Source organism: Homalodisca vitripennis, chromosome 2 (genome assembly GCF_021130785.1).
Source record: "Homalodisca vitripennis isolate AUS2020 chromosome 2, UT_GWSS_2.1, whole genome shotgun sequence".
NCBI classification, from domain to species: Eukaryota; Metazoa; Arthropoda; class Insecta; order Hemiptera; family Cicadellidae; genus Homalodisca; species Homalodisca vitripennis.
In genome coordinates, this window is record NC_060208.1 from 130,037,808 (window position 1) to 130,050,743 (window position 12,936).

The 12,936-nt window shown below is 31.9% G+C and overlaps 1 protein-coding gene across 3 annotated transcripts in view; it reads left to right on the forward strand.

Moving 5' to 3' along the window:
- Positions 1–7,462, forward strand: part of LOC124354743 (NADPH oxidase 5) — a 244,257-nt gene extending 236,795 nt beyond the window's left edge. For 2 of the 3 annotated variants that reach the window (XM_046805410.1, XM_046805411.1), the window contains 4 exons: positions 1,449–1,658; positions 2,526–2,729; positions 3,476–3,687; positions 6,989–7,462. In XM_046805410.1, coding sequence (XP_046661366.1) covers positions 1,449–1,658; positions 2,526–2,729; positions 3,476–3,673 — 612 coding nt within the window. In that variant the 3' untranslated portion in view covers positions 3,674–3,687; positions 6,989–7,462. Of the gene's footprint in view, positions 1–1,448; positions 1,659–2,525; positions 2,730–3,475; positions 3,691–6,988 lie in introns of all 3 variants that reach the window. The other variant, XM_046805414.1, reaches the window with a different exon arrangement.
- The last annotated feature ends 5,474 nt before the right edge of the window (positions 7,463–12,936 follow it).

A 12,936-nucleotide genomic window follows, 5' to 3' on the forward strand; every position in this document is an offset into this window, starting at 1 on the left:
AATTGTTTGGTGATTCAGCATTTATACTATATCATCACAGCCAAAGAGAATGACGAGTGTTTCCATGAAATTTCATGATTATCCCAGAATTTAGTGAGAAATTGTTTTTAAAACTTGGTAAGAAGTTCAGATACACTTCATAATGGTCTTGTTATAATGAGTATAAAAATTACAAAAAGACCTAATTTTCATATATTTTTGCATGTTTAGATTTGTTTCAGTAGGATGAAGGATAATCGATTCTTACTCATACAAGATTCAGATTCAGATTTCTTTATTTGTCATTACACATTACAGAATGCAGGACAAGTGTCAACAACAACAATAAATTAATAAGTTACAACAATTAATAACAATCAATAATTAAGAAAGTTTATGTCATAATACTCTTGAACACTGTACAGACATTCATCCAATAAAATAAGTATCAAACATACTTGTACATTCATTAGTGAAATAGTTAGTAGTAATACAAAATATGTCATCCTGCAAAATGTTTTACTCATTGTAAGAATAACTCAATTAAAAAAAAAAAAAAAAAAAAAAAAAAAAAAAAAAAAAAAAAAAAAAAATACTACTTGGATGGACCATCAGATATGTCAAAATATGCTGACTATTCACCTTTTTACAAATAATTATGGTAACTGACATTTAATTGCTAGTTTATTTTAGCTGTAAAACAAAATTCTATCCAATTCCATTCACCATATATTGCGACATACACGCATCTTAAGTTTAATAATAGTTATTTTTTTGTTTTAGAATTTTGAGGAATATATCATAATTTTTGTTCCAAATACTTGTTGCCTAACATGTTTTGCTGCTATTGAATTTTAAATTCCAAATCTAAATCTTATTTCATCCTTGAGATAACTTGCAGATGGACAGTTATACATAAAATAAGTTATTGCATTTCTTGGACAGACTAGACATATTGTACTAGCCTAATGAGTGGTAGACTTCAATGACATGGATAAACCATCATCGAACTCAATGTGGTCTACATAGAAGTTTCATGCAAAATATAAAGTCTATAGATGAAATTCTCTTGCAGATATTTTGGCCACAAATATTATTTTGTAAAAATATCATACTAAGAGTACAAATGTATTTATTCTGTGATCTTTCCATTGCTATCATCGTTACCTACAAGATGAATTTCGAAATGTGCTAATGCACCACTAAATCGTAAGGAATGATATGTACAATCATCGTTCTCGATTTTGCCAATGTATAATTAAGTTTCTTTCGAATTAGTTAATTTTCGAGATATCATGTAGATGGGCAGACAGACAGAAATTACACTTTCCCAGCCTCTTGAGTGAGAGGCCAGACTTTAGTAACACTCACCCAAAAACCATTAAACCGTATTGATCTCTGTGGTAATATATATAATAGCACAATAGAACGGTTAAAGAAAATGTCATTCAATAATGAATGTGTGGCAGATCTACCTGGATGGACCATACGGGGCTCCCTCCAGTCACATCTTCCGAGCACAGCACGCCGTCCTGATAGCCACCGGGATTGGAGTGACACCCTTCGCCTCTATCCTGCAGTCCATCATGCACCGCTACTGGAAGGCGAGGCATTCCTGTCCTAACTGTAAGCACACCTGGGTCAGCGAGATTCCTCCGACCATCATGCATCTGAGGAAGGCAAGTAACACGTAATAACTTTATTTGAACAGAACAATCGATGGGGGTCTGCCATAACATTATAATAATGTAAGTAAATCGCCGGTTTATATGAATAAAAACAAACTCACGCACATCAAAATTCTCTTTTAAGTTGTAGGTATATAAAAATTCTACCATTTAAATAATAATGTCTTTACTCATATAACTTGTTCAAAGATTTTCAACAAATCCTCCAAATGCTCCTAAATAACAAAGTTTGTGCACTCTCTATGCATCATTACTTTCAAACGTAAAGCAATACATTCAAAACAAACAAATTATAGTTGCTTAAAAATCTAGAATTGTCCATTGACCAAAAATATGTTACTATAGAATACCTTAAGTTTGATCAATTAAAATGTCCATCATTCACTCCTTTTTTGGAAAGAAACACACCCATATACATTAATAAGAAGCCACTGAATTTCAATTCAGGTTATCATGGCACAGCTTTAAATTAGTAGTTTATTAATAGTTAATAATGAGTTTTGGCTTGCACTTTAATAAGTTCATTAGTTTTATCAATCATCAGAAATAGATTTTTGATGAATATTAGGTTTGTAATGTTTTCATGCAATGTAAGTGAATGGTAAATAAAAAAATTTAATAACAGTTAACAAAATACTGCTATTTATTTGTTATCTAACGTGTGTTATTTTTATATATTTTATTGATTGAATTTTTCGAATTTGTCACTAATACGCAAAGTCTATATTCTTGTGGTCTGTATCAATTGTTTTATAAATTGTTTTTACTTAAGGATTACTTTAATAACCATATCGGAAACTGATTAACAAATGGGTTTGGCTACTTGTTTTATTTTTATGTTTAATTTTTTACACACAGGTAGACTTCTTCTGGATCAACAGAGATCAAAGATCTTTTGAGTGGTTCGTGAACCTGCTGTCCCAGCTTGAGATAGAGCAAGCTGAGCTCGGTGGTGCCATGGAACGCTTCCTGGAGATGCACATGTACATAACGTCTGCACTACAGAAAACTGATATGAAAGCCGTAGGTCTGCAGCTAGCATTGGACCTACTACACGACAAGGTTAGATTTTACTCTCTATCTACAATATTGGAATATTTCTGGTTATGTAATTAAAATTCTTCAAAGACAAAGAGTAATCTTGAGACTTCTAAAATCTTGCACACATTGCTGAAGGTTGAACAAGAGCAGTTTAAGTAAATTTTTAATTTAACTAATAAACTACATACATTGTTTTTGATCTGAAATTGGATTACAGTCAATGTATTCTGAAATAAATTTAAACATATGGAATGTCTTTGGTTGCAGAAAATGATAAGTAGAAAAAGCCTTGAAGTATAGTAGAATCCAATATCATTTCCAAGCTAGGAATATCACTCCCAAATTTACTACAGTAATTTATTAAGGTCAATTAGATTTATAAATTCCTTAATTGTTTGTATGTCCTCTTCTGGAGTATAATAAAAATAAGTGAAGATCAAAATTATGTCAATTATTACGCAATTTATATGCTATTAACCCACAAAGCTATTGATTATGATTATACTCCCTGGATGTGAGGAACAAAACTGATGTATTATTAAATATACTGGCTTAAATATTACTGCTGTGATTAAAACAATGTTATATTCATAGTCACCATACAAAATAATCTAGTTTGGAAACTAAAGAACGCATTCAGAGGAATGAAAGGGATTTTCTGAATAAGGATATAAATAATAGACTTATATTGACTTTTAATGTTCTAAGATTGGCATATCTAACATGTACCAAGTATGATAGCAATACTCATACAACATTTGTTCCAGGGAAAACGAGATCTAATCACCGGTCTGAAAACAAGAACAAATGCTGGTCGTCCTAACTGGGACAAGGTGTTCAAACAGCTGTTAGATCAGAAGAAAGGAAAAGTCACCGTATTCTATTGTGGCCCACCACAGTTAGCAAGGATTCTAAGACTTAAATGTGATCAATTTGGATTTAGCTTCCGCAAAGAAGTCTTTTAACACTGGTTTTTCAGGTATTTTGTATTTATGTGGATATTGTATAAAAATATGGGGGTTAGGAATTTAGATCCAAATAACTGTGACATTAGTGACTAAAGATGTCACATTAACACCGAAACAAGCATGAACACCAACTTCTATTATGCCATGTTACATTTGCACTTGTGTTTTTATTGTTATGTTTAAATTTTATTACTATTCAAATAACTTTCACACTGTACTGTAGGTAGTTCTCTGATTAATACGTATAAATTTTAAACCGAGACGTAAAGCAACAAAAAATACCTGTTTATATTATTAATATTAATACAGTAGTAAAATGTTGCTTTAAATGTAATAAATTGATATTGAGGAAAATAATTAAAACAGTTATACTGAAAATGGTAATCTAAAAATGTAATGACTTTTGTAAAATTAATATAACTAGTTTCTTGCCGTATGATAGATTTCAAAAAGTCCTTGCTCAGAAAAATTTTATTCTTAACTGATTATTTTATGTTTTAAAATTATCAATGTAGATTGAAATCAACTGATTAGACACGTTATTAGTTGTTATTTCTCCATTGAATGTTGAAGCAACATATTGGTGCTATTTACCCTTTCAATGTAATAATTTGTGACACACAAGAGTATCTTTAAATTTTTTTAATGTTGTTTTCAAAACGGTAAATAAACGTTAATAAATTTATAAGAATATGTAAAAGGAAATATATAATAGTACAGGTGGTTTATTGTAAAAACTCAGAAATCACAGTTGATATAAATAAATACAGAATACAGAAATCTTTATTCGTATACATGGAGTACAGAATTTTGTCAATATAATTATAGTTGTACAATCAGGTATTTAAAAATTCTTCTAGGGTGTAATATGGTTTCTGCAGCAGCCAGGCCTTGAGTGCTGTCTTGAAGTACTTCTCATCTATGCGTCTCTTGAGGTCCTCTGGAAGATGATTGAAAAGTTTTCTCCCCATGTATGTAGGTTTCTTTTCAAATAGGGTCAGGTGGTGTGGTGGGGAGGGCATAGTCACAGGCGTTTCTGGTGTCATAGCTGTGTGTGTCACCTAGCTGGTCAGGTTTCTGAGCTATTGTGAAGCAGATGGTCTCGCAGATGTAGAGTGAGACAGCTGTCAAGATCGCTAGTTCTCCAAATGCCTGACGGCATGAGTCTTGAGGAGTCAGTCCCGCAAGAATTCGAATTGCTTTCTTTTGTAGAACCAGAACCCGCTCCCTGTTTCTTACTGAGGAGTTGCCCCACACAAGTAGTCCGTACCTCAGATGAGATTCAAAAAGAGAGAAGTATGCTGTCCTGGTAGTATCATTGTTACAAGTACTTTTTATTCTTTTAAGAGCATAGATACTAGAGTTGAGCTTGCTGCAAAGACCATCAATGTGTGAGTTCCAAGAGAGATTGTCATCTATTGTTATGCCGAGATACTTGGCTTCATTATCTTGGATTATTTCAGGTAAGCCATAGTAATCATTGGTTCTTCGGCCTTTCCATATTAGTTGTTTTGTTTTGCTCTCATTAAGAACTAGGTCATTATGTTGGCAGTATTGCTTTTGTCATATTTCAGGGCTATAAATGAATTTATTTCAAGAGATTCTGTGTCTTTTTTTGCAATAAGAAGAGTGGTGTCATATGCATATAACATAGCTTGGGCCCAGTCAAGAAGATAGCTTGGTAGGTCATTTGTCAGCAAATATGAAGAGCACTGGTCCAAGTATAGATCCCTGAAGGTACACCTCTAGTGATTGGGAGTAAGGTTGATCTTGCTTTGTGGGATGTGTTTGTTTCTGGTATAATTTACTTCCACTAGTTGCTGTCGATCTTTCAGGTAGCTAGCAAGCCAGTCATGTGATGCTCCCCTAATGCCCATATTCCCTACTTTTTGAAGCAGTAGAGAGTGGTTTAGGCAATCAAATCAAAAGCCTTGCTGAAGTCTAGTAGCATGGCGGTTACTGTTTGTACCTTCTTCAAGTTTGTTGATAATAAACTCTGTCAGTTGAAACTATAGCCGTGGTGGTGGATCTTCCTCGTAAGAAGCCATGCTGTTGAGGCGTCAAGATGTTTTGAGTAGTCAGATGTGCTGTCAATTGATTCAGAAAGATTTTTTCAATTACTTTTGATATCGTTGGAAGAATCGATATAGGTCTATAGTTTTTTCCACTGATGTTGTATTGCCTTTCTTGTGTTTAGGAAATACTTTTGCAAGTTTCAGTTTCATAGGAAAGACACCTTGTGAAAACGACAGGTTAATTATGTGACATAAGGATTTGCTATTTCATCCTTACAGTGTTTTAGGAGTGTGGAAGAGACTTCATCAACACCTGCGGCTGGTTTCGATTTAAGGGATGTGAGTATATGAAGGACTTCTTCCGGTGTGGTTGAGAGTGGGATGAAGTCAGGTACATCGCCATAGTCTTTCCATGTTGTTAGCTGACTATTTATGGCCTGATTAGCGTTACAGAGAGTGATGTCAGCTTATTTTTGTAAAGTAATGGTTGAAGTGTTTCAGTTATTTCCAAAGGGTCCTGGATCAGTTTTTTCATTGATTTATAAGTTTAAGTGGTTCGTCCTTTTTACTGTTATTGCATTTTTTCGTAGTTAATAACCTCCCAAACAGCCCTTTGTTTGTTATGTGAGTTATTAATGAAGTCTGAGGTTGACTGTTTCCTCAGTTTTTTCAAGTAGAGGTCATAGTTCTTTTTTCTGATAGCTGTTTCTATTTTATCACCCTCACTGCCAGTTGTTAATTCCATTTCCAGGGATCTTAGAAAATGTTTTCTCAACCTTTCAGATTCTTCATTGGTTGCTTTGAATTTTTGATTTTATTTTCGGGCGGGATTTTTTGTGTGGACATGTTGCATTAAGAGTTTTGAATAGTTTTTTATTGTTTTAAGTAACACTTAACAGTAATGATATGGTTTATGGTTAATGTTTTATTAATCAATTGCAGTATGTTTCATGAATAAAGGTAATTTGAAAAAGTTTTGAACAAAGAAAGTAAATTACAGACTAATAAAACAAAAATATATAAAATTTGAGTTTGAAAGTTCAAAAATACATACAGGTAGAATATTTCTACATTTACTTCATATCAAATAATTATTAGTTTGTAGCCTAGTGAAACTTTAGTTTCAATGCTCACTGACTTCAAAACGATCTATTTGAATTTGAAAGGAATCTTCTTATATTTGATACATCTTGCTTCGAGGATAAAGATTATTGAAAACTCTGTTTAGGATTCATATTTATGTTGTATACAAGTATTACAAGAATTATTGCAATTAATAATTATTGTTTTGTTTTAGATCACATTTGGAATTTAATGGTCAGCTCACTTTGAAACATCCAGATGTCAAGATGTCTCAACAAAGACAACTTTTGATGAAACTCATCCACAAAGACAATGATCAATCTACCAGTCTTTAAGATTGTTTTCTGTGCTCATATGTTACCATTTATCAATGTAAATAGAGTTTAAATATTTTGATAGTGTTGTGATTGTATTTTGAATACTGTAACATTTTGTATATTTTTTATAATGTGTACAATCTATTAGTTTACCATGTTTTTAATGGTTGAGATTTCGTCAAACAAAAATTGATACAAACCTTCTTTATTCATCCTTCATTATTTATTTACCTACAAAGTTACCAGCCATATCATATGAAATGCATGTTACCAAGTTATAGAATAGTTGGCGTGCTTGTACAGAAGTAAAACCTAGGAGTCATGTGATTGTGAATTATTGTTGCCAAAATTAAATATTAATTTGAATTTAATTTAGTATTTTATACCCTATACCCATAAAGAGTAACTGGTGATGAGATAAGTAAAGAAACTAGATATGCGCAGAAATAAATAGTAGCTAGACCGTATCCAATAAGTGAATATATTACGAAAAGATCAGCTATCCACAGCTGCAAGAATCGAAGGGTGTTTTCTCTTCTACTTTATGTTTTGTTTGAGTTGAGAAGGGGGAACCTCCATTTTTCACAACCGATCTTCCTTTTCATGAGCATCTTAAATCTTTTAACGTTACAAGTAGGAATACACATGAAATGTACTAAACAATGAATATCCTAAGGACTATGCAATTGTCCTCAAATGAAGACTTGAGTTAAGCCTGTGAATGTTCCTGAAATATTTATTACTTCCAATATGATTCATGTATATTTCAGGAAGAAGATATAGGTACAATTTAAGTGCTCAGATAGATCACAGTTCAAGGTACATCTTAAGTACTTCTGTTTCATCAACAAAATTTTATTTAGATTGTATTACCATTCGACATCACTGAAAAAAGTTTGAAATGCATTTTATAGTTTTACAGTCAAATTCTAAGCACACTTTTTACTAATAAATTTATTAGTATTATTCTTATCAATTGATAAGAAACAATATTCAGAATACTACGAGCAATATTATTACACCAACTGACAGTATAAAATTTGTAGTTTCAGCTGTATGGATCTGAAGAATTTCAAAATTGTTATTAGTTTATATGTAATTTGTAGAAATATAAATGTAACAGTCTTTAATTTTAGTGTTATTTGTATTCAACTATAATACATAGGCAAAGTAAATTTCCATCCTCAGTTATCATTCTTAAAATACATGTAAATATGTTGATTATGAAAATACAAAAAATTATTGTGTTGATATGATCGAACTCTGTCAAAACAAAAATTAAAATCTTACCAGAATTAAACTTGATTGATTATAAATGTTTAGATATTTGTACTCAATATATAAATTCACTCTGAAACTGAAATAAAACATCTCATGCATGTTATTCATCATGTTTATATAAAACATTTATCTGCAGTGACTTTAGACAATACTGTAGACTATTAATTGCAATAAATTATGATATGATAATACCCCTTCTTTCATTGCATAAAAAAGTTTCACAATGGACAAAAGCAATGAGTTGCTCGCAGCAGCAGTTTCCTAAAGTTCAAAATTTCAATCTGCAAACTTTAAATAAATCCATTAGAGAAATTAACAACCAAGCTGATTGAAAAGTTTGGAGACATTGTTAACTGACAAGGTTAGACTTTTTATTAATTTTATTAATATAATGTACTGCACAGTGTTGTAGAATCTAACCATGCATTATCAAGCAGTAATTATTTAATTATTTTTTATTATATAGAGTTTGTTTTGACTGAATATTATTGAACCAACCTGATGTTTACAGATCCAATAAACTAGATTTAATTTAGTATATATTTGTGAATGGCTGATATTTTTATTTTATTGTTATTGAATTCATTTATTTATTCATAAATACTTTTACTTTTATTCCACTAGCTGTCCCCCAAACCTAACGATATGTGTAAAACGTAATGAAAAATTGTAATATCTTACATTGTAGACAAAATCTGAACTTATGGTAATTTAGAGAGTTCTAATTTCTATTTTAAAATTAATATTTTGTTGTGTTATAAACTCATGTACACACTCAGTTCAGGTTAAATAATAGGCTTTTATTTATTTTCGTATATGCTTTCATGGATGTTTTCTGGAATTAAAGACTTGAAAGTAGCTTTATAGCTCTTGAAGTGGAACCCCAAAGTGACAATCTTTAACCCATTTGACACAAGTAGGCTATTCTTATAATTCACATTATTTCCTTGCCATACATCGAAATCTGTTTCAGCTAGATTTAATTTTCATGTATGTATATATACGCTCTAGCAGAATTGTAAATTATTTTTGGAAAGCATGCAAATCATGGGAGAGCTCACAAGAACTCCCAGAAGAATTGATACAAGAAATTAAATTTGAATGTTTTGACTAAAAAGTAATCTATTTAAATTAGTTGTTGAGCTGTCATATTAAAAAAACACATTAACACAAGTTACGCTTTATATCATGTAAATAAATTTACATCTATGATAAAAATTGAGTGTTTTATATATATATATATATATTTGTTGATAGTATGTGAACTACCAACTGTTGTATAAACAACTACAGAGAATAGTCGGCATTAAGGGTAAAACATTAAATTTGATTGAATTAAATGTAGGAGGACTGAAAAAATTGTATAGAACTTGAGATCTAACTTTGAAACACTTTGGTGCATAAGAGTGCAAAAACGAAATGCAACTTCGGTGTATTAATAATATGACAAATAGACTATATAACAAGTAAAAACACAACATAGTATTTACAAGTGACAAAAAACAACACATTCGGGGTGTTCTTTTTTCTTTCTAGGCAAATAAAGCGAACAAAAGTTAATGATTCGTGAGGTAAATCGTAACCCCTAGTGAAGGTTTGAGGTTAATGTTTTGTGAACACAGAACATACCTACTTGTATGGGCCGGATATTACGGTAGGATCATCTATCTTTGTCTTACTCCTTCCCACTCTATCATACCCATAGACTGTAAATTAATGTAACTCACATGCACGATGTATGTGGAACAAGTAATTAAGTAGTAACTTAATTAAAAGTGGTACAACTATCTCTGATTTTTCTTCATGATTTAGCTAATGACATGCGGTATAGACCTTGTTATGGTGGTTCAGCTGAATAAAAGAGTTAATAACCTAGGAGGTTAAAGCAACCTTGCAACGTACAAACACACAATCTAGTTTTTATTGAAATCGGAAGGGCGGACCCTTTGGACCTCCCCGCTGGCTACATCCTTGCAAAAAACTGCCCAATGATACGAAGTATAGTTTACTATATCAGCCGCTTATTACAGTAGAATTTAGTAGCTGTTTTGGAATCCTCCTCTCTCTTAGACAGCCATGGGACTATAAGTTCTCATCAAATACTCCTCATTGGATTTCTTGTATCTACAAGAGATAATATCATAATAAAGATATATATTAATTTGTATTAAATTGTAACATTCAGCTATCACAAAAAAACCGATAATATATTTCTCTTTCCTACTATCTCCGTCCACCGTAAAAACATCTCATATGTCTGATAAGTTAGACGCAATATCATTTGCGTAACTCTCCCCCAACACGTTATCAATTAGGTCACCTTAAAAGCGTAGCAGTATGAAGTCTCAAATAATGTAGTCTCTTATTAATTTATAACAAAGAACAAGAACGAGAAGACTTTGACAAGTTGAACTGCTGTATTTAACAACGTCATTATATCTTCTAGTAGCGAGTAAACAGCGTTAACTTAAATCAGTTTTCCTCAGTGCCGCGTGCTGGGCCGACCACCTTTGTCTGCCAACTTCAATCTCGAAAACTAATGGCTTTATGTGATGTTGTCCTGACAATAAACTCCATTACAAAGTTTCTCTATTAGTGAGTACTCTGTTCAACAAATGATGCGGAGTTTTCAGTTAAATTGCTGTCTCTAGTCCTATTTTACAATTTTGTCTTTAGCAGCTGCAGAGTAAATGATATGTTAAAGCCTTCATTATTGCTTATGCCAGTTTAAAATTACGATCGTATAATTTTTTAAGTGTAATCCTAATTATGGAACATCTTAAAATTTTTTTTCAAAAACATTTTCTTCTTTTTTCTTTATTTGTATTACATTAAAATATAGTATTGTGTAAAACACGAGTACTCACTGCTGAAAAATGCCTCTATATAGATACGTAATTTACGTAATAATTAAGTTTACTGGTGTGCTTCCCTACAACAGTCTACCCTCATTGTAAATTTAATACGCCTTTGCACTGCTGGTCATAAGAGGTAATTTGCAAAATAGAAATCAAAATAAAATAATATTTTAAAAATATGTATAACTCATCAGATAGTAATAGGGTTGGTCTCGTTCTAACCATAGATGACTTAGCATTCTTATAGGTTCTTTATAGGACCTTAACATTAACTTACTACTCTATAAATTTTTCTTTTTACCCTATAGCTTTTTTGTCAACACACACACACACCAAAGTATAATGTCGTATGTGTTGGAGTGGCATATTTAGGCTACTTATGTTAATATTTCATGTGTTAAAATATCACATGATTGTACTCAGTTTTTATACATTTATTTATTCTGTCATTTCTCGCTGTATTTATGGTTACCTATATAATAATATTCGTTAACGCTTAGCCAAATCCCATGTAGTGACATGCACTATCATCGAATTCAGTGCATCACTCAAAACCAAGCTTATACATCAGTTCGTTTCAAGATAATTAAGGAGCTTTATAATTTTCCTTTTTAGCACTTATCTTGTGTATCATGGCTATTTGTTTCACAGTAAACATTTGGTCTGAAATTTATTTATTTATGTCAATTTGAAAGTCACAGTACAGTTCATAAAAATGGTAGTTAACATCACTCGACACGAAAGTTTGCTAACACAATGAAAACAGTTGATATTCGAGATAAGAATTTCCCAGCATCACGTTTATTTGTTCTGCTTTTTGTACAAACACTGTTTGTTCTATTTTGAGGATTAAAATGAGAGAGTTTATTTATAATTGAGTTCATTAGAGTAAATTATTGGATTCTTCACAACTGATACTTTTCAGAAGAAACGTGTACTTTAGGGAAGTTATAGCATGACCGGTGGGATGCGCGTGAGGAGTGGAGGAGTTGAGCGCGTGGGGGCACAATCTAAAGTAGGGGAGTGAATACGGTGCTACTAACCCTACTGAGAGTTTTCGGCTCCCGGCTCAAAGTGGTGGCAGGAGCCGAATATTGTAGTGTTTGCCAACATTTCTAGACCCTTATGTTCTTACCACGGTGGTCTTTTATGATGAGCAATTTAGTATAGGAGACCTTGAGAATATTTGAACATTTCTAGACTCTTTTGAAGTTACGGCGACGGACTTTTATGATGGGGAATTCAATACAGGAAATCTTGGAAATATTGGGACCGGATGTACGTGATCTTAACAATGACTATGTTCTGCCGAAATTGTGTTCATAGCTCACCCTTCTTAATGAGTTCGCAGTAGAGATACCTGGTGGTAAGAAAGGGTTCTCATAAATTGGGAAAGGGTAGGAATTTATATTATTCTTGATCTCCAACGACAACAGTTCAGAATTGTAATTGTTACGCTTTGTTAGCCATTAAAATTCAATTTATCATATACTAACCGTGTAAGCTTCAGGATTTACGATAGTAGATACAATTATACACTACAAAATTTTCAACTGACATAGCCTAGCTGCTAAATTAAAAATTAATATAAAACTGATTAAACTAATTTGTCAATATACACAGTAGAATAAGAAAAAACTCAGTTTTATCTACCAACTTGTATCAAGTTAATTTAATGATGTATACTTAAAATAACAATAACGCCA